The sequence below is a fragment of the Rhinolophus sinicus genome, chromosome 3 (genome assembly GCF_057876585.1).
Source record: "Rhinolophus sinicus isolate RSI-liver-muscle chromosome 3, RSI-T2T, whole genome shotgun sequence".
Taxonomy (NCBI): domain Eukaryota; kingdom Metazoa; phylum Chordata; class Mammalia; order Chiroptera; family Rhinolophidae; genus Rhinolophus; species Rhinolophus sinicus.
This window is the reverse complement of record NC_142503.1, coordinates 170,570,838-170,593,667: the sequence shown is the minus strand read 5'-3', so window position 1 is coordinate 170,593,667 and position 22,830 is coordinate 170,570,838. Positions and strand designations below refer to the sequence as shown.

Genomic DNA, 22,830 nt, shown 5'->3' with positions numbered 1-22,830 from the left:
GCATGTATTTGCCCTTATGGTGCTTATAAACATATTTAACCTGTTCTCCATTCAACCAAAACATATCCCATAAGCACCTATTCTCAGTAGCTTGCCAAAAAGCAAACTTATATTATCTCTTCACAAATCTTTTCAAAAGGAAGGTTTCATCAAGGAAAAGCCACTGCTAAAGAGACTGGCATGAACATAAGTCAGTGAAAAGTAAAGGTCAAACAGAAACAATGCAATTCAGTAAACCACATGTTGGAAAGCACTCCTAAGTATTGTGCTTTCTACTCTAAAAGTCTAGGGTTCCTCCTTGCCAATGTGAGAGATTCACCACCAACTCATTTGTCTCACCTTCTTTGTGCACCATCTCTGCCTTCCAGGAAACAATCATTTTGCCCCAAGGTTGGATTTCACCACCAATGACTCTATCATTCACTCAAATATTTCTACTGACAAAATTAGAGGTTCATAGGACAAGTATTGTTGCCAACTACAGCAGTTTTTAATTTGTGAGGTTCAAGGTACCAAGAACAGTCACCAGGAGGATCACACAAAATATATCCTTTCTCTTCTACTCTCATCTTTCCCCAGTAGTCACCTTCCAGACAAAAAGCAGAGGGAAGCATGGCAATCATATCCACTAGTTAAGCATTCAGATTTCTTGTAGGAGTAAAACAGGCAGAGGTCAAACGGAATAGGGAATATTGTCAGGACTCAAATGCCAAACTAGAAAGTAACTTTAGGGCCAGGACACGGAGATGGCCATTAGCTAAGGAGCATGAAATTGAAGGGAAAATCGGGTTCCACTTAGCAAATGATGACTGGTGTAGTGGGAAAAGTTATGGGCTGGAAGGAGACCTCTGTCACCTCACTAATCTCAGTTGCCTCACCTCCAAATTACAGGGGAAAGGGGTAAACTGAATGAGTTCTGACGCTGGTGCTGCAGGCAGCCCCAACTACTCTCTTTTTTGGCAAAGTCGTCAACAGCCGCACTTTTGGGAGCATAGTCGGGCCAGGTAAGAAGACTTGTCCCAGAAGCACAGGAGCCAGCGGGCAAAGTAAACAGGCAGCCCCTTTTCAAACGCAGATAGTGCCCGGGGCCCTCGGCTGCAGGAGACCGCTATTCAGGTGTGACGGGCTCAGGACAAGCTCCCCCTTCCCCACCCGGCTCGCTTGACTTTCCGTTACAAGTCTCCCTTCCTCAAAAAGTGGGTCCGTTGCTGACCTACACACCCTGCTCAGGGCCCTCTTGCAGCCCAACACGCCCTAACGACAGATGCTTACGCAGAGACCACCTTTCCGTTCAAGATTTCCGCCGGCGCCATGACCTTTATTAGTCCGCTGCCCACAACGAACACCGCCAAAATCCAGGTACGACTCCCTACAGTGCCGCGGGGTACAGCGCAACCCACGTGCTTAGCGATCGCCCATGAAGAGCTTGCCACAGCGCCTGCGCACCGCCGCCGGACGTGGATGCGCGTGCGCAGTTCTTGAGGCTGTATTTCCCTGAAGGAGCGGAGGGGTGTGGTTCTGCAATGAGGGTAGACGATGAGGAAACTCGGTGATGCCTGGAGGGAAGAATTGACTGGCTGGTGGAAAGAGCCGTTAATCGTGTGGGGCGGGGAACCCGCTGAAGTAGAGGGTCGGGCCTCCATTCCAGCGAATGGGGAGCGGAGACCGCGGGGAGGGGCGGTCTCGCGGGAAAACAGTTTCGCGGGCGCGGGAGCGAGGAGTGGCTCCGGGTCACTCCTGGGCGCAGTTGGACAAGTTGCCAGGGGCTCAGGGCGCGGGGCTTCCCCAGGAGGAATCTGACCGGGCTCCCGTGCCGGGGCTTGGTGCGGCGCCCGGCTGGCCTGTAAAGGTTAAGCCTTCGGGGTGGGGGCGGCTTCCGGCGTTCTCACCCACCGGCGCCGGGAGATTGGTGTCGCGACCTCCACCCCAATGCTGAGTCGGAGGGTCTGGGTGGCGCCCGGAACTGTTTTAGTCTCTTCTGGTGACTGATGCTCCGCCAAGGTTGAAATCCACCCCGCTGTTTTAGGAGCCGGAGCGGCTCAGTGGCCAGTGCAGGAGGGTCGTCAGCTTTGCAAGACTAGATTTGTCAGAGCCCCACTCAAATCTGGGGCTCCATGTAAATTAGATGCCAAGTGATCAACAAGGGCGGACACTTCCTCCCCAGACGCCGGCTCTGGAGAATAAGTGAGATTGGGCGTTTGCTTGGGGGGCAGGATGGGAAGACCCAGGCATCTGGAATGTTTGTGAAGACGGGTCCTACAAGTTTCTGGAGTCCTGTGAGTTAGGTTATACTTATCCCAATATAATTCAGAATGTAAGTTGTTCAGGTCACTTAATTTCCGCCCCCCCCCCCCCCCGCCCCAGCTTTTTTGAGGAACTAACTGACATACTCTTATATTCACTATGCTGTAGGTTAGATCCCCAGAATTTATCTTAGAAGTTTGTAGCCTTTGAAGAACAACTCATTTCCCCCACCATCCTTGCCCCTGGCAACCATCATTCTACTCTATTTGAGTTCGGCCTTTTTAGACTCCATATATAAGTAATAATATCTTACAGTATTTGTCTTTCTTTGTCTTCACCTAGCGTGTTGCTCTCAAGATGTCCTGCTCTCCATGTTTTCTTGTAAATACAGAGGGTGCCAAAAAAATGTATACACATTTTAAGAAAGGAAAAACTGTTGAAATTATAATAATATATACCAGTGACATGATAAATACAAGTCATGTGTATACATATTTTGGGCACCCTGGTATATGTGATCATATTTTCTTTATTCATACATCCATTGATGGACACAGGTTAGTTCCATGTCTTGGCTACTGTGAATGCTGCAATGAACATGAGAGTGAAGTTATCTCTTCAAGATAGTGATTTTGTTCAAGTCATTTTGAATTTAACTAAATATCTGTTGCTTTTTTAAACCATTACTTAGGGTGGCCTGTTTCAAGTAACGCTTAGGCTCATCTATTGAACTTGATTCATTTTTTTAAATTTCTGAGCTTTTGGTAGGTGGCTTTTGCCTTATTCCTAAATTCTGGAGATATTTTATCCCATGTATGGAATTAGAGATTCTCTTTTTTGCTTTAAAAAGAGTTTTACTGAGGTACAATTTACATGCTGTAAAATTCACCTGATTCAAATGTGATTTTTAGTACATTTACAGAGTTGTGCAACCATCACCATAATAGAATTAGACAATCTTTGGTGAATTTTTTATTTTAATTGCTTTTAATTTACCATTCTTAAAGTTTGTAGAAGTGATACTTTAGAGGTAAACTTAACATATAATATAGTATAAGGAGCTCTGAACACATACCCTCACATAACCTCATACCTGAACAAGTGAAATTAACAGGAAAATTAAAGCCAACGTTCCTGGTAAATTGCAGGTAGTGAAATTTGTGTGGCTTATAATACCAAATAGATATTGACTACTTCAGCTGTCTTTGGCTGAGGAAGATGGCATAAATTCCAATTTGCAGATGGAGAAACAGCCTTTGAAGGATAACGTGCTCCAGGCTGCAGAGCTGTGCCTGAGATAGGCCCCAAACCTGGATGTGTCGTCTCTAAATATACTGCCTTTTCCTCGACAGCACAATTTTCGACTACAATATTTTTATGTGACTTGTACAATGCATTCATTCATTGAGCCAATAGTTATTGAATGGCTACTGTACCAACAACAAGACACCGCTCTAGCTGATCATAGTAAACCAACAAAGTTCCTGCCCTCAGCTAATGTTCTGGTTGGGGAGACAGTGATCAAAAGAAATACATACTCTAATTTTAGATATTGAGACATGGCCATTTGTGAAAAATAGACAGGCTTAGAGGGTAGGGAATGGTTGTGGGAGCTAGGAGAGTGCTGTTTTGGAAATGTGATAAGAGAGGCTTGCTTCTCTGGGAAACCTGACTTGAGCAGAAACCTGAATGAAGAAAGGGTGTAAGAGAAAGAAAGCAAGGATTTGGTTTGAGCAACTGGAAAGATGGAGTTGCCATTACTGAGTTGAAATAAGGTAACACTGGAAGGAACAGGTTTCTAATTCAGTTTTTTGATTTTTTTTTTAAGATTTTATTGGGAAGAGAAACAGGACTTTATTGGGGAACAGTGTGTACTTCCAGGACTTTTTTCCCAAGTCAAGTTGTCTGTTCAGTCTTAGTTGTGGAGGGTGCAGCTCAGCTCCAGGTCCAGTTGTCTTGCTAGTTGCAGGGGGCGGAGCCCACCATCCCTTGTGGGACTCCAGGAGTTGAACTGGCAACCTTGTGGTTGAGAGCCCACTGGCTCTTGTGGGAATTGAACCGGCAGCCTTTGGAGTTAGGCGCATGGAGCTCTAACCGCCTGAGCCACCAGGCTGGCCCTAATTCAGTTTTTAAAGTTTTTAGATGCTTCTTAGAAATCCAAATGTCTACGTGTGATACTCAGAAATGACAGATAATGATATTTAAATCCATTAGATTAGATGAGAGCCCACAAAGGGAATCGGTGTCAGTAGAGAGAGGATCAGAGACTGATCCCTAGCACACTTCGATGTTTAGAATTCAAGAATATGAGGAAAAACCAGGAGGCCAGATTGAAAAGGAGAGTCCAGTGTGTTATCAGAAAAACCCTGAGAGCATGCAGTTTTAGAAGACAGGTGAAGAAAGTGTATCACAGGAAAAGGGATAACAAATTCTGTCAAATATATTGCAGGTCAAATAAGATTAAAACTGAGAATCGATCATTTAACAGAGAACAGAAAGACAAAATGTCTTTATTCAAATGCTCTTAATGGGAGTTGCTTGAAAAAAATACGTTTTTTTCAGAAGCTCAATTTTTCAAGCTTTTTGAGAGTAATTTGATATATCTAGCAAAACCTTAAATGTGTGCTTTTTTTGACCTTGTAATTCCACTTTTAGGAATTTATCCTAGGGTAATATTTACACATATACACAAAGATAAATGTGTAAAAATGTTCCCCACAGCATTGAATTCAATAGAGAACAATAAAATCTCCATTTGAAGATGGATGCAGTTCAAAGAACAACAGATACATATCTGTAGACATACTGTAAGATAGCTTTTAAACACTTAAATGATAAAGGCAGGTTATCCAATAAAATGTATAATACAATTTAATTTATGTTAATAAATATATCCAAACATTAGCAAACATTGCCCCTCATTTACCTCCTCATTACTGTCACTTTAGCCTATTTTATTCATAGCACTTACTCTCTAAAATGATTTTATTTGTATACTTGTTTACTATTTTTTTCTTTTTTCACCAGACTCTAAGCTTTATAAGAAATTTCCTGTCTTGTTCATACTTACATTCCTGCTGCTTGGGGATGTAATTTTAAAAATCTAATTTCAGAGGAAAAAATATTCCTTATTTTCCTAGTTTAGTTATTAACTGTTACTCTCATTTCTATGAATATCACTAACTTTCTCCCTGCCTCATTTTTATCGTATATAAATGAAGATAGTGAGACAGTTGTTCTCAACCCTAACGTCACATTAGAATTACCTGTGTAGTTTTAAAAAACTACTTATGCCCAGGCTTCACCATAGACCAATTAAGTCAGAATTTGGGATAGGCTCGGGGTATCCGTATTTTTTGGAGTTTTCTTTGAAATTCTAATGTGTGGGCAGAGTTAAGGACTAACTGATATTTGAAGTATAATCCTAGTGATTGTGGTATCAAGCATATATGATAGGGACATACTTTTTCTGATGTAAAAGTATTTCTCTTGAATAGAAGACATGCTTTTCAGACAAATTATCTTTGCTTCAGGGATAGTAGATGGAATCATCATTTTTCTCATCTCAAAGTACTTCTCCTTTGATGAGGTGTAGGTATTGGAATATAAAAATTCTATTCTAAGAATTTCTCAAAGACCCAAGATATGAGTTCATACTTGCTGGAATGCTTACTTTCAGTGGGATCACTTTCTTAAGAGTTCTTAAGTTGACTAATGCTTGATGAAAACACTTTGTGTTTTCACTTCATTAATTAGGGAAATAAAAACCCACAAACTTACTGTGTCACTTTAGGAGGTCCCCCTTTCCCTTCTTTGGCCTTCTTGTGATGCATTCACCTAGCAACAGCTCCTTTCACGTGCAGACATTCTACTGGTAACTTGTGCACGGAAGTCACTCATATTGGACAATTCAGGGTTTTTTTGAGGGGAACTGACCTTGGATTTGGAATTTCTCTTGTGCCTGATATGGTAAAAATTTATGGTTCTTACTTTCTACTAAATGAGGCATAGCAGACCGTATCTTTCTAATTTGAATATTGATAAATCTGAGTGGATAAAAAATCGACATGTACAAACCTAAAATTACAGAATAATTGTCATATTGCTGTATTTTATTTATTTTTACTTGAGACTCCTAATACATTTTAATTATATGTTTATAAGGTTAGTTTGTGAGAACAGTACTATCTATATAACTTAATTTTGTATTAAGAGTTTATTTTTTTCCTGTTGTATTCTTCAGTTATTCAATCTGTAGTTTTTGTACCTAGTATGGCATGATAGAGAACTCAGAAATAGGTCCTGTTCTTGGGTACCTTTAGGAGAAATAAAATTTTTACATATTGAATGATATAACAATCAAAAGAAAAGTATAGATCATATACTATAAGAGTTAGAAGGAGGGAGAGAAATTCCTTGCGGGAATCAAGGAAAGAGGTGGTACTTGAACTGATACTGGAGGATTTATATGTTCCTGCTTCTGGGAATATACGTGGGCCCACACAGTAGTTTGTTTCTTAGAGGCAGTATGAGTGAGACTTACTAAGTTGTTTTTAATAGAGTGTAAGATTCATAAAATGGTAAAGAAATAAGAGAAAAGGATAGGATTCTTAAGAAGACCTTTGTCTCTGGCACCATTCTTGTTCAGGACTGAGGAGCAGTTTATTCTCCCTTTTCATTCACCGAAACTTACATTGTTCTTTGATTCTCTTCTTTGGTTCTTAGAAAAAGAATTGATATAGTAATGATTTTAGGTATCAAGTTATGAAACAGGAAAAGACTAAAGTCTCATCAGAGACACGTGCACTTCAGTAATTGCCTTCAATATCATTACATCTAGAGTGAATTAATAAAGGAATTTCAATATGAATTTCAGCGTTAGTGAAGAAAACAAGGCCTTCATGCTTTCTGTTCCATGTTCTTCAAATCACACCATCCTCATTTTTTTCTCCTCTTAGGAAAATTCCTCTCATTCTGGGACTGCTCAGTTTTCTGGGAGATACGACCCACCAAAGGAAACATACCCCTCTCACATGCAGTTCATCTAGTGCAGTTTCTATGTGCTGTTTTTGTTTTGTTTTTTTCCAGAATATATTCCATAATCTTAAAAAAGAAATTATCTTATTGCTTAATAAAACATATGGGCATTAATTTGGAAGATGTCTTTTCACTATTTTATTTTCACTTTAGAAAAGATATTTTATGGAATTGAACTAGGCAGGGAAAATGGATTCAAGGCAGTACTGAAGTTCTTGGGATATTGAATTTATAAAAATTATAACGTGAGATTACATTTTATGTTATATAAGTTAACTTTGTGTTAAGTTATATGATCTACCAAATGCTACATTATTTTTTATCTTTTGGATGAATCTTTTTTATTTTCCCCCCCTAGCTGTCATAACTGCATATTTCCATTATATTTTCTTTTAGCTGAATCTTTAGGGATGTAGTTAGCATTTCAGACAAATAAATTGAAAATGAAGGAAATTTGCAAGTAAGGTGTCTAAAGGTATGATTCACAAGAAGCACGTAAGTGTGATATCATGAGTGCACACATGTATATTCGCAGGCCATTTCAGCCAGTTGTAATGTAAACTGTTTTGATACTCTCTTCAGAAACCAGATCTGCCTTGTCTCCAGGCAGCAGGTTCTGTGGGTGGCTCCTTCTGAGGTCAGGCTAAACTGTAAGGATCTGAAGTAGAAACCTTCCCAAAGACATTGCCGTTGACACTGGGCAGTATCTCTTCCTGACTGCTCTATGCAAACTCCCGCTGGAAGTATCTTGGTTTACCATTACTACATCTGTTTTATGCTTCTTTTATCTCTAATATGCCAGGCCCTCTCCAGTGTTTAAACCACTCAGATCTAGGAAGGCTCGCTACTGGCCAAAGGCTAAGCCAAAAGAAGTCAGGCATCTTATCAGCTCACACATCTGAAAAAATAGCCCAGTGGTGAGCCGTACTCTGGTTATTTTATCCCCATACTCAGAAGGTAGGGACAAAACAATCTGCTGCACGATTGAGAGCTATAAGAAAGGAAAGTCCAGTTCTGATTGCCCACTCGCCTATGCTAGCACTCGTGGCTAATGAATGATGAACGTCATGAGGTCAAATGATCTCTCCTTTTGATTCTTGGCTTGACTCTAGAACAAGGAGCAGTAAAACATCTAAATCTAATGGAACCTCAAAGTGCATTTTACTTATTTTTGCCTTTTTGATGGTTCTGACATTTCACTAAGGCCTACAATCCCAAAACAATATAAAAACAGATTATAAAGGGTCTCTGAGTTAATTTGATCCAACTCCATTATTTAGTAGGTTAGACAGCTGAACAGTAGAGAGATGCCACCAGTGATTTAGGGACAGAACTAAATAGTCTGATTCCCATCATCTTTCTAGTATACCGTATTACCCCTGCTTTATTAGGCATAGACCCTAATGAGAATCTTTCTGGAAATTAAATATCCTCTTTAAGACCACTAGAAAGATGCACCCAATCTGTAGCTTGTAGCTCTTAGGAGATGAAATCTGAACTGGGGGTGAGAATGGGGACTTAGGGGAATAGTTTATTTCTTCCATCTATTGGCTTTAAATGAGAACAAGAAGCCTAGTTTCTTTGCTAGGAAAGGAAATGTATTACATTAAAAGTAAGTCAACAGGATGAATGGAAAAATAAAATTAATATATGTAGGTATATATACACAGTGGATTATTATTTAGCCTTTAAAAAGAAGGAAATCCTACCATCTTCAATAACATGGATGAACCTGGAGGACATTATGCTATTTGAAGTAAGCCAGATAAATACTTCATGATCTCACTTATATGTAAAATCTAAAACGGTCAAACTCAGAAGCAGGGAGTAGAATGGTAGTTTCCAGGGGCAGAGGGGCGAGGGAAATGGGTAGATATCGGTCAAGTGGCACAAAGTTTTAGTTATGCAAGATGAATAAGTTCTGCAGATCTAATGTACAGCAACGTGTCTATAGTTAACAATATTGTATTGTGTACTTGAAATTTGCTAAGAGGGTAGACCTTAAGAGTTGCCATCACAAGTAAGAAAGGAAGAAAGAAAAGAAAATGGTCACTATGTGAGGTGATGGATATGTTCATTAGCTTGATTGTGGGGATTTTACCATGTATAAATATATCAAAATATCACATACTTTATATATAATTTTCATTTTTAATTGTACCTCAATAAAGATGGAGGGAAAAAGCAAATGATACAATGCAAAAGGACAGTGCTCAATGTATAAAAATACATTTTAATATTGGTACATTATACATTTATACATTTTGTACTAATAACGTAATTGTACTCTTATTTTCAACATGTCCTCATTTAACTATTAATTTTATTTGAAATTAATTGTAAAACAAAAAACTTCAGTTTGCAACAAGTAAATTTAAAAATAACATATTTTCTTTGGGACTAATACATATTAAAATCCAAATTAAATTATGACTATAATACAGCACCATAAAATTGCTTTTGTCATCTGATACTATCCTTGTATTCTGTGATTTTAAAAGTCAGATGGATTATGTTTGTAAATTTTAATCATTTTATTTCATTTCAAACATACAGAAAAATACAGAGAGCAATATAACACCCATGTATCCACCACACATTTAAATTTGGCACTTTCCCCAAAAATTTGCTTCACTTACTCTTTTGAAAAATAAAATTTCATTGACAACAGCTGAAGACCATTTTGTCATCTTTGATCCCATTCTCCACTCTTGGGATGGATGGTATAAATAAATTTAGCAAGTAGGATCAGACATCAACCATTAAGAATCTTTGCCACTCCTAGCCCTGGGGCAGGCCTTGGAGCCTCTGCTGTTGGGCATTAGGTTTCTCCGTTACTGGGTTGTAGGGAATGTGAACGAACCCAGGTCTGGGGTGGTGAGAAATGGGGTTGGTTGTTAAGGCAGCTGCTATTACAAGCCTATGTGAAAGTACTGTTTGACCATTCTGGACCTTTTATTTTTCTCTTCTTAAGAGATAACTATTCTGAACTAAGTGTATAGGCTTTATGTCCATGTATTTAATACTTACATATATGTGAATGCTTCTAATGTTTTGGACATTTAAAAAGTTACATAAATGGTATTCTAGTAGACATAACTTTTTGCCTTGCTATGTGCACTCAATCTTTTTGAGAGTTGTTTCCCTTTGATTCATATAAAATTAATCTGTGCATGTTAACTGCTACGTAGAATTCCATTACAAATTAACATATCACAGTTTTTATGCATTTTTATCATTTTAATTTTAGTATTATACATTTAAGTTTTTTCTTATATTAAGAAGTTTATACAGTATGCCTCCTTGTTCATATCTTCTAAACTATGAAATATATAATATATAATATAATATATAAGACCAGGTCTTATATTAATTTTTGCTCCAAAAGACGCATTAGAACTGATTGTCCAGTGAGGTCTTATTTTGGGGGAAACATGGTAGATAGATAGATAGATAGATAGATAGATAGATAGATAGATAGATAGATAGACAGATCTATATATATATGTGATTTCATTTGAATCTCATATATATATCTATCTATCTATCTATCTATCTATCTATCTATCTATTTATCTATCTTCCTGCATTGGCTCTATCCTTTATTTTCAACCCTTTAAATCAGATTCTTAAAATTAATTACTGCTTGATTAAATATACCTACATATTAACTATTAATTTTTGTTTCCTATTCTCGTATTTCAGACTTTGTAAGTTCATTTTCTTTCTATGATAAATGCATCCTTTAGAAGAATTTTCTTAAATGAGGACCTATTGGTGGTAAATTCAATTTTTGTTTGTCTAAAATGTGTTAAAACATAATTTCAGTCAGTACAAAATTCTACCTGACAGTTAACCGTATTTCCTTGATTTGAAGAAACACTATTACTTTATGCACCATTATGAAATTTTAAACTATGTTTCTAGCTAAACTATCCACAATATGCATCAACTTTAAGATGCATCCCAATTGCAGAGATATGAAAATGTGTGCCTCTGAGAATCAATGAAATATGACCTATTTTTCTTAGTACATTACAGATGTGAGTCTGCTGTTTTCTAGCTTCTATGTTACTGTTAAGAAGTTCCTCACCAGTCCAATTGTTACTTCTTTGTAATTATCTGTCCTTTATATTGTCTGCTTTTTAGATATCTTTTTTTAATGTTCTGTAGTTTCATTATGTTAAAAGAATTATTTTTATTTGCTCTTGTTGGGATTTGCTAGACAATTTAGACTGGTATCTTTTAACAATTCTGTAAAATTCTCAGACATTAATTCTTTAAATATTGCCTGCATCCCATTTTTTAAATTATAGTCTTTTTGGACTCCAATTAAACATATGACAGCTACTTATTATATTCTCTGTGTCCTTCAACTCTCTTTTATATTTACCATTTATTTTTTTCTATAGTTGTCCTCTTGATAATTCCTTTATACTTTAAATCCACTCATTCTTCAGGTAGGTCTGATCTACTTTTAATGTGTCCATTTATTTTTCAAATTAAAATGATTACACTTGCTATTTCTGGAAGTCTTATTTGATTGTTTTTTTCAATAAATTTATTCTTTATAGTCTCTTGTGACTTACTCATAGTTTCAAAGTTCTCTTTTATTTCTTGAAACATTTAGACAGTTATTTTGTGTTCTCTTGTTCAAGTCTTTCCTCCCAATATCTTGGTAGGCATAACATTCTAAAACCTGATAACTTTAGAAAAATACACTTTGTTTCTTTAGTCCATTAAACACCATGTGATACATTCATACACTTTTTAGAGATTTGGGTTAATACATTTTTCTTGGTTTCATTTGAATCACATAAACTTTGTTCTTACCAAAAGTTACACTAATTATAATTTAGAACATTACACACCCTTTTGACTATAGGGGGAGATATTGTAATACAGGTAAATACTCCCTAATTTTTACTGTCAATATAGGTATGGAAGAAACAAAATTGATGTTGATTTACTGAAATCAGGTGTTTTGAAAAATCAACTTTATTTGATGATAATAATACATAGGAATTAGTTTATAACCAAAAATAAAACAAATATTGGTAAATCTTTCATCAGTGGCCTTATAGTTTTTATAAAGATTTTATCAGATGTGAATTAAAATTTGCCCAAACACTTTTTTGTGTCTTCTTGATGTCTATATTCTCAGAAATCACGTCTATTTAGTTGTGCTGCATTTACTTATGGATGGTGTTATAAATAAGCTATCAGGTAAGAATTCTTAGTAAAATATGCAGTAGCCTTTTTATGTCACCATGTTACTTGCTATTTTCCTGAGACCTATTGCATTTGTTAGGGTAGAATCTCAAAATGAATATTTTAAAGTTGTTTCCTATTTAGAGCTACTTACTTGAGTTTGTGTAGGCTAAAACATTGTGGGTTTTGATCTATAGAGTACATGTTTTTAATTAGCAATTTCTCTTTGTAGGCTTGTTTTGATCCACCTCTTCAACTGGTTTCCACCAGAAACCCAATCATGTATAACAAAAAGGCAGCTGACCCAGTCCATCCTGACCTTGCTGGTTTGTTGGTGAAAAACAAGAATCTTTTAGCTGAGGTATATGGATTATGTAAAAATAAAACACTACGGGAAATGATATCCCCTGTAAAAGTAGGGAGAAAAACATTCTGATAAAGGGCCCAAAGTGTTAACTCAGTTTTGCTTTTTTCTCAATATTAAATTCTCTCATCACTGAAGGCACTAATTTAGACCTGAATCTGTCTTTTACCAGAGACATCCCTTTGAATATGGTACATAGTTAAGTGCTTTTGGGTGACTGTCAAATGTTAGAACATTGCTTATGAACTGTCATGCTCAAAATTAATGTAATCATAATAGTTCCATGTATTATGCAGTTTATAATGGAAAGGATGGGTTCCCATTTTCAATGTGCATCAAATAGCAAATATCCAATAGTCTTACTTAAAACTTGATGAAACATCATCTGAGTAACGTCAACTGATGAAAAAGAAAGAAACCATATTTGTAGGAAATGCTTTAAATTTTATTCCCTGTAATGAACTAGAGAGTGCTTGTAGGATTATTTTTAAGATGAGCCCAAGTACCTCAGGGTATTTGTTGCAGGAGACAGTCTTATAAGTAACCCTGGTTGGAAGCCCAAAGGCCGTTGTCATTACTAAAGGTGTTATGACTGTTTATGTCTGTACCGTCTCTATGGTTCCCTTTAAGTGAAATATTCCGAATGCTTACATTCTTAGACACGACCGTCCCTGTGAATAAGGAGCTATCTATGATATCTGTATTAGTTTGCTAGGGCTGCCATAACAAAGTACCACAGACCTGGTGGCTTCAACAACAGAAATTTATCTTCTCATAGTTCTGAAGGCTAGAAGTCCAAGACAAGATGTCAGCAGGTTTGGTTTCTTCTTTTTTTTTCTTCATTTTTTTTTCAGCTTTATTGCCATATCATTGACATATTAATATAACATTGTATAAATTTAAGGTGTACAATGTGATGATTCGATATACAAATTTATTACAAAATAATTACTACAATAAGGTAAATGAATACTTTCATCACCTCATATAATTACCGTGTGTGTGTGTGTGTGTGTGTGTGTGTGTGTGTGTGTGGTGAAAAGGTTGGTTTCTTCTGAGGCCTCTACTTGTCTTTTAGATGGTCATCTATTCTCTATGTTTTCACATGGCCTTCCCTTTGTAACTTTCTGTGTCCAAATTTCCTCTTCTTTGAGAATATGGATTAGGAGCCACCCTAAAGATCTTGTTTAAACTTAATTACCTTTTTAAAGACCCCATGCTCAAATACAGTCATATTCTGAAGTACTGGGGTTAGGGCTTCAACATATGAACTTTGAGGAGACACAACTCACCTCGTAACAGTGGCCTTATTCCTTGGGGCCTCATTTCTGCCTAGGACCACATTCAAGTTCTTTTCTGCGATCTCATCTACCAATAGCCTGACTCTAGGTTTCATTTAACCAGATGTAAATATCGATATAGATATGTGGGTGAACATACATATTTCTTTGAATTTTATTTATGTTAATATTTTCCCTCTTTCAGCATTGAGAGGTGAATAGAAGTTAAATTTAAATCGAATTGATATAGATAGAATAAATCTTATGACACTCTTAATGTCATAAGATTTATAATTTGACTTTCTTTCAGAAAAAAATGTGATGCCAATCCATGAAAACTATAGCAATTTTACTATGGGTAACATTGTCCTACTTCTCCATAGTATAATTTATTACTAATAATTAAAAAGGGATTTTTGGTAATTCAGATTTGAATTAGATTAAGGTTTATATCAATGCCTAATTCATCAAAAAGCTTTTTAGCCAAATGGCAAAAAGATCACAAGTTTTAAACCTTGTTTAAAGAAAATATATAAGCTTTTTTCAAGAATTTAAAAGTACTTTTCAAAAGCAATTTTCTACATGTACATAAATTATTTTGTAACTATACATATTTTTAATCTATTTGTCAAAGCAGATATCTAAAAGGCTCTGCAAAGGTCTCATTCTGGCTTGGTTTTAGATACTATGTATATTAAAAAGTATTCCATAGCTCATATTGGAATTTTCTGAATTTAATAAAAATTAGTGACAGTTATGGCATGGTTTCCCTGTGTTATAGTTTTTTTTGTTGTAGTTGTTTGTTTGTTTTAAAGACTGGTAATTTCAACAGGATACCTTCAGCATGAGTCATCTTTCTCTTTTCCAATAACCCATTACTTAATCCCACAGGAACACAATTGTCTTTATAAGGCAGTTTTTTTTCTTCAAAGCATGCATGTAAAATTTTTTGTTATAATTTACCTCTTTGTGGGACATACAAAAATAGTTATCATATGTTTCTGCCCTGTAATGGAGAAACAGGTGCAAGAGAGCTATATTTAAGAAAAGCTAGATATAGAAGGGATAAATATTATTTAGTTGGTGATTGTGTTGTCTAGTTTAGGAACTATGACATTGAGCTAAAACTCTTGCATAGTGCTAGATGGGCTACTGTTGTAATGAGTGAGTTAAACAATTTGTAAAAAGATGTTACTGGTAATATGTATTAGACTGCCGAGTATCTTAAATTTAAGATAAATTTAATGTGTTATAGCCAGTGCTTTTAAATTTGATTTTCATGATAACTTTTATTTGTGAAGGCAAAATGGCTGTGTTTATGCAAATAAGAGGTTTTTCTTCCCTTAGCATAGTAATAAGGCAAATAGTAGAAACCTGGTAGATGCAGCCAGCTCTGGGGGGGAATGAATGCAGGCAATATAAATTTTGCAGCTAAAGTCAGATATATGTATGTATATATATACATATATATATATATATATCAAATATATATCAGTTATTATTAATTTCAATTGAGATTTATAGATTCACTTATAGATTTATTCATTTATAGATTTATAGTTTTAAGAAATAATAGATCAATTTTACACTTTGCCAAGTTTTTCCAATAATCAAATTTTGCAAAACTGTAGTAACAGCCTAAATATTAACAATGATGCAAAACAATCTACCAATCTTATTTAGATTTCCCCATTTTCACTTGTACTCTTTTGTGTGTTTGTGTGTATCAAGTTCTAAACAATCAGTCAAGATACTGAACAGTTAGTTTCAACACCACTAAGATCCTTCCCATTGTCGTTTTATATCCACACCCCCTTCCTTCCCACCCTCAACCACTGGCAACCACTAATCTCTCCTCCATTCTTAAAATGTTGTTTCAAAATGTTATATACTCAAAAAGCTAAACACAGTGCTACCGTATGAGCCTGCAATCCCACTCCTAGTTAGATACACAAAATAATTGAAATAAATATTCACATAAAAACGTGTAAATGAATGGTCATAGTGGCATTATTTACAAAGCCAAAAAATGGACACAACCCAAATGTCCAACTAATGAATGGAGAAGCTAATGTGGTAATCCAAACAGTAGCATTTTTATTCATCCATAAAAAGGAATGAAGTACTGATTCATGCTATAACACAGACGAACCTGGAAAACATTATGCTAAGGAAAACTAAACCAATTACAAGAAGTATCATATTGTATGATTTCATTTATATGAATAGGCAAATCCAGAGAGACGGAGTAGATTAGTGGATGCCAGGAACTGTGGGGGTGGGGGAGGGTTGGGGGGAGGGCGAGGGAGGGAATAGGCAGTGACTGTTAGTGGGTAAAAGGGTTTCTTTAGGGGATAATGAAATTGTTCTGAAATTAGATCACAGTCATAGTTGCATAACCTGTGACTATACTAAAAACTACTGAATTGTATGCTTTAAAGGATAAATTTTATGGTATGTGAATTATATCTCATTTTTAAAAGTGAAAAATAAAAACAGTGCAATATAGCTGTGAATTATATCTCGATAAAGCTGTTTTTAAAATGTTATATAAATTGAATCACATAGATATATGCAAGCTTTTGGGATTGGCTTTTTCACTCAGCATAATTTCCTGGAGATTTATTCTAGTTCTTGTATGCACCAATAGTTTGGCCCTTTTTATTGCTGAGTCCATGGTATGCATGCACCACAGTTTGTTTAACCATTCACATGTTGATAAATATCTGGGTTGCTTCCAGTTTTTTGGCTATTACAAATAATCTATGGACATTAATGTACAGGTTTTTGTGTGAACATAATTTTTCGTTTCTCTTGGATAAATGCCTAAAAGTGCAATAATTGGGTCAGAAAGTAATTGCAAGTTTAGCTTTATAAGAAATTGCCAAAGTATTTTCCAGAGTGGCTGCACCATTTTACATTCCTACCAGAAGTGTATGAGTAATCCAGTTTCTTCTCATCCTTGCCAGCATTTGGTGTTGTCACTATTTTATACTTCAGGTATTCCAATACGTGTGTAGTGGCGTCTCATTGGACTCTTCATTTGCATATCCCTTAGTGCTAATGATGTTGAACATATTTTTATGTGCTTATTGCCTTCCATATATCCTTTCTGGTAAAGTCTCTGTTCAAGTCTTTTGCCCATTTTCTAATTGGATTGTTTTCTGAGAGTTTAGAGTACTTTATATTCTATAGATATAAGTCCTTTGTTGACAATTTTTACCAACAGGTATAAATTCCGGTTCATTATGTCCAAATTGTTCAACCAAACTATTCAAAATTCAGGTTTCTTTGTTATAAAAAATAATGCAACAGTGTTTTAAAATCTTAGATTTTGCAAATCACTGTTCATATAGTGGAGCTAAAAAAAAAAAGAAAGAACTGACAAGGGCTCTGGAAGACTAATTGACATTAAAAGGAAAATAAAACTATATCTAGAAATCAGTATAGTGTGAGTCTGAGACTTGTGCTAATTTAGGTATTTTTCGTGAAACATTATCTTAACAATATCCTAACAATAGGATAACTAAAAATCAAATCTTAAAACCTAGTTCTGATAATGCAGGGAGATGGGACCACTACATTGCACAACTCTGGGGGCATTCATTATTTTTATGGTATCTTGGATGAACAGTAACCCCTGCAGTGCAGAAAAACCCTGATATAACTGGTTAAAATAAAAATGGTAATGCTGATGGATTTTAAAAATTATTGTGATTATCAGAAGTTGGGGTTTATTTGATAGGAATAGAGTTTCAACTAAACATTTGTTGAGGTTCTGCCATGTGAAAAGTTCTAATGTAAGGTACTTGGGGGTGAGGATAGAAAAAAAAAATGGAGAATGAGTCTCATTTGCAAGAAATTAGAAATTGGGGAGAAAGGTATTCAGACTCTAAGCCATTTACCATTTCTATTTCTTCTGTGATAGGCTGTAATTATGCTGAGAATTGCTTAAGGGTCAAGACTATAGAGCAGCTTTTAATATGCATATTTTGGGGGAAATTGGGCAATATTTTTAAAAGAAAATTGGTCTGTGTTGGAAATGGAATGAAAAAGCACTCCAAATGATGTCAGAGACGACGTATGAGGCCGCCTGTGAACTGCTTATTGAATTCCAAAGACTCTTCTTCACCCTGGGAAGCTTTATCTCACTTCCAAACTGTAAGATGAATTATTTTAAAAAAAGACATTTACACCTTTTATGGTCATTTAAAGAAAAAAAAAACACCCCACAATATAGGATTTGTCACATCCAGTTTAGCACTGTTCCTTAATCCTGGCACTGGGAATGCCTCCATGCAAGAGAAAAAGAACCACAGTAGAAGACGGGAAAGAAGTAATCACGGAGGTAAAGAAAAAGGATACTGCCAGTTTCATGAAAGCCAAGGAGGACAAGTTGTGAAGGTGTGGCTCATTCATGGAGCTGCTGCAGAAAGCTGACACCGCCCTAAATATTTCAAACAGAAAATGATTCAGTATACAGATTTAGGTATATACAAAACGATGGGAGGTTCTGGGCGTGGGAATTGGGGCCAGCATTGGATGAATGAGTTCAAGGCCACTCCATTGTAGATGAGATTCTAAGGTCAGGAAGTTGCTGCTGTCGCCATGGAACCTTTGTGGCACAGACCCACTGTCTCTCAGCCTCCACAGAGCTGCTCAGAAGTTAACGAAATGTTTTTGCCAGCTTTCTCCTTGACCTTGCTTACTAGCAGCAATAGCAGTGGGAAGATGACCTCTCCTCTACTAAACTTCATGGGGATGCATCTCTCTGGTGCAGCCCGATTACTGTATAGCACGGCCCTCAACGTGTTGTTCCCTAGACCGGCAACTTTAGCATCACCTGGGAACTGGGTAGAAATCCAAATTCTCAGGCCCCCATGTCCAACTGGAAACTCTAGGCATAAGCCTGGTATGTACCCTGTTTTTTAATAAGCCCTCCAGGTGATTCTGAGGCCTATAAAAGTTTGAGAACTACTGGCCTAGAAAGGTCAGCTTCCATGAGGGAGTCTGGAGAATGGTAGTTTTATTAGGTTGGTGCAAAAGTAATTGTGGTTTAAAAATAATTGCAAAAACCGCAATTACTTTTGCACCAACCTAGTATTTCTGGTTCTGAGGAACAAGAACACCGCACAGTGGTAGGAATGGATCCCAAATGCAAATGACAATATTCAACAAAAGAGCACGGCCAGCGGTGTCAAATGCTTCAGTGACGTGGAATGGGATGACAACTGAAAATAAACTGTTGAATCCGACAAGAGATCACCGACGACTTTTGACAGAAGAGTTTCCATGGTGAGGCATAAGGGATTAGAGATGGAATGATAAAAAGTAGAATTATAGTGGATGAAGAATGAGCACAAATACTTACCTTCAATGTGGCTGGGAAACGAAAAGGAGAAAGGGTTTTCGCTTGAGCTCAAATCTTTTACTTCATCTTCACAATCTTTTCTGTGCCTCTACCACGCCTGCTCCATTTCAGAGAGCTCAGTCACTTCTGCAGCCTGTTAGAGAATTCGTGGAGTGCTTTTTGGATGACTTAGTTTTAAGTTCCAAGGGAGCACAAACTTCAACTAGTGTATACCTGCAATTTAGTGCATATTTACAATTTAGTGTATACTTATATTTTAATACGAGCCATACACTATACTAGGCCCTTGATATATGTTAGTTTTATTCTTTACAGTCACAGTGTAATGTGAGTAAGAAAATTACCTGATTGCCTATGGCAAAAAAAAGAAAAGAAAAATTTCTGCTCTTCTATCTGATAAGTAAGAAAAATTTTGTTCCTCCAAAATTTCAGGTCTTTCCGCTATTTCATACTTCCTTTCTGTATAAATTCTCTGGCTTCACTGAGGTGTGTATTCTTAATGGCAAGTAAAAAAGCAAAAACAAACAAACAAAACATAAAGGTATGTTTTGAGAACATATAAGGTTGATTTCATTATTTAAATTTCACAGAGTGTTTTAGACATAGAAAAAAGGCACCGTATATACAAGAGTGGACTAAAAATTTAGTTTAAGATGCTTGCTCTTCAAACTGCCTTTGCTGCTAGGAATTATAGCATTTCTAATTAATGCAGGTTTTTCAATAGCAAAATATTCCTGAACTTTTTCTGGTTATAAAGCTAATGATCTTTTACAATGTCAAATCAAATTTTCCTCCCCCCGCCCCCCTTTTACTAGTTCATCAAGATCATACACAGCCTATTGAGGAATTTGAACAAATTAAATTAAGTTAAAAATTCATTGACCCCTGAATGTTAGCAGTACCTCAATTTCTTTCGTCTAGTGAACTTTCTTTACTTATCAGATAGAAGAGCAGAGATTTTTTTAAATACTACCCAAAACTAAATCACTCACCTCACAGAAGCTGCGCCCCCCGGCCTCCAATCATTTTTGGTCCCTTCCTTCCAATAGCAATCTGTGGTGGCTCCCTAATTTTGCTTCCCCTCAGAAGCCATCACTCTTGTTTCTCTTCATAACTTTATGACCTCTTCTTTCCTTTATTTGCCTTACAAAAGGCAAATGTATATAATCAGTTTAAGCTTCACTCTTTCTCCTGACTCTGCTCTCCACCCATTTCTCTGATCAGCACAAATAAGGCCAGGAACCAAGTGATACAAACATAGGCTGCTCTTTAGAAGAGAGGCCTGTGCACACATTCCCCTTTACAATGCATCATAAAACAAAACATCTATGACCAAAGCATTAAATATTTCTTTTCTGCTAGGAATTATAGAATTCACTATTGGTATAATTTACTCTTGTAACAAGATTTAAATAACTGTAATGTCGATGAGAATAAAATCACTTATTCCAAACCATATATGTCAATTTGCTATGATTTCTTTAATGTATTTAACATTGGAATATACTGTTAGGAGATTTGAAAGTATTCATTTTATTGTACAATAATGTGTAACTGAAATACCCATAATGATTCAAAATCATGAATTTGCTAAAACCAAAATTATAAATGATTTTAAGTAACACTTTCCCTTTCTCATTAGCTAAGAAATCTTCAAAACAAACTTTTCATAAAAGAAACTTCGTTGCAAGAGATGAAGAGTGAGCTAGAAAGTTATAAAGAAAATAACGTGCAACAGTCATTCCAGATAATGTCCCTGAAAGATGATATCAAGAACCTAGAGGAACTTATCGCTTCTCTAACCAGAATTAAATCTCTGAAAAGTACTGATATTCAGAGTCTTGAAAGAGGCAACTGGGATCTAACTGAAAGAATTTTAGAACTAGAAAACCGTCTAAGGTAGGGAATTTTCTGGTTGGTTTTCAAACATGTCCTTTGTCACAAGCTTGCAAATAGGATATGAACTTCATATTCTGGATTGATCACAGAATTTAAATCTAATAGAAATACCTGACTCAAAATTATTATATTAAAAAAATATTTTAATGAGATGTAATTCACATACTAATAAAATTCACCCTTTTAAAGTGTACATTTCAGTAATTTTTAATATATAGTCACAAAGTTGTGCAATCATCACCACTATCTAATTCCAGAAAATTTTCATCACCCTCTAAAGAAACCCCTTACCCATTGGCAGTTACTCCTGTTCTGCCCTCTCCAGTCTCTGACAACCACCAATCTACTTTTTTCTCTATGGACTTGCTTTTTCTGGACATTTCATATGCATGCAGTTGTACAATATATGTCCTCTGTGTCTGATTTCTTTCACTTAGCACAATGTTTTTCAGGATTCATTTATGCTGTAGCATGAATTGAGACTTCCTTCTTTTTTATGGTTTAATAATATTCCATTACACAGATATATAACATTTTATTTATGTATACATTAGTTGATGGACATTGGACATTGGGTTGTTTCCTTTTTTGGGGGAATAATGCTGCTACATGAATATTTATATGACTGTATGTTTCATTTCCCTTAGGTAAATTCCTTAAGTGTTAGAATTGCTGGGTCATAAAGTAACTATGTTTAACCTTTTGAGGTTACTTTTGATGAACTTCCAAGTTGTTTCCCAAGGCAGCTGCACCATTTTACGTTTACATCCCACCAACAACGTATTCCAATTTCTCCACATTCTCACCAATATGTGTTATTGTTCATCTTTTTCATTATAGCCATTCTAGTGGATATGAAGTTGTACCTCATTGTGATTTTAATTTGCTAAATATGTTGAACATCTTTTCATGTACTTATTGGCCATTGTATATTTCCTTTGTAGAAATATTCAGATCTTTTGCCCATTTTTAAATTGGGTTATTTGTCTTTTTATCTTTGAGTTATAAGTGTTCTTTATGCGTTCTGGATACTAGACCTTATCAGATATATGATTTGCAAATATTTTCTCCAATTTGTGGTTGTATTTACTTTCTTAATGGTATCCTTTGAAGCACAAAAGTTTTAAATTTTGATGAAGTTTATGGTGTCAGTTGTGTCTTTGGTGTAGTACCTAAGAAATCACTGCCTAATCCAGGGTTGTGAAGATTTACATGTATGTTTTCTTTTAAGAGTCATAGTTTTAACACTTAAATGTATATCTTTGATCCATTTGACTAATTTTTGTATATTGTCTGAGTTAGGGATCCAAATTCATTCTTTTTCATAAGGAGATCCGCTAGTTGTCTCAGCATTGCTTGTTAAAAAGACTATTCTTTCTCCATTGAATTGTCTTGACAATCTTGCAAAAAAATAAATTAACCAT

General features: G+C 35.9%; 2 protein-coding genes across 3 annotated transcripts in view; one reads left to right on the top strand and one right to left on the bottom strand.

The window, feature by feature from the left end:
* The window catches only part of MTHFD1 (methylenetetrahydrofolate dehydrogenase, cyclohydrolase and formyltetrahydrofolate synthetase 1), a 52,907-nt gene extending 51,309 nt beyond the window's left edge, over positions 1 to 1,598 (bottom strand). Inside the window, exon 1 of one of the 2 annotated variants that reach the window (XM_019733300.3) lies at positions 1,273 to 1,598. In XM_019733300.3, the coding sequence (XP_019588859.3) occupies positions 1,273 to 1,313 (41 nt within the window). In that variant the 5' untranslated portion in view covers positions 1,314 to 1,598. The remainder of the gene's footprint in view (positions 1 to 1,272) is intronic. The other variant, XM_074327367.2, reaches the window with a different exon arrangement.
* Positions 1,599 to 1,638: 40 nt separating this feature from the next.
* LOC109448241 (uncharacterized) overlaps positions 1,639 to 22,830 on the top strand; it is a 38,962-nt gene continuing 17,770 nt past the window's right edge. Inside the window, exons 1-3 of the mRNA XM_088797367.1 lie at positions 1,639 to 2,184; positions 12,725 to 12,853; positions 21,150 to 21,406. Coding sequence (XP_088653493.1) covers positions 12,773 to 12,853; positions 21,150 to 21,406 — 338 coding nt within the window. The 5' untranslated portion in view covers positions 1,639 to 2,184; positions 12,725 to 12,772. The remainder of the gene's footprint in view (positions 2,185 to 12,724; positions 12,854 to 21,149; positions 21,407 to 22,830) is intronic.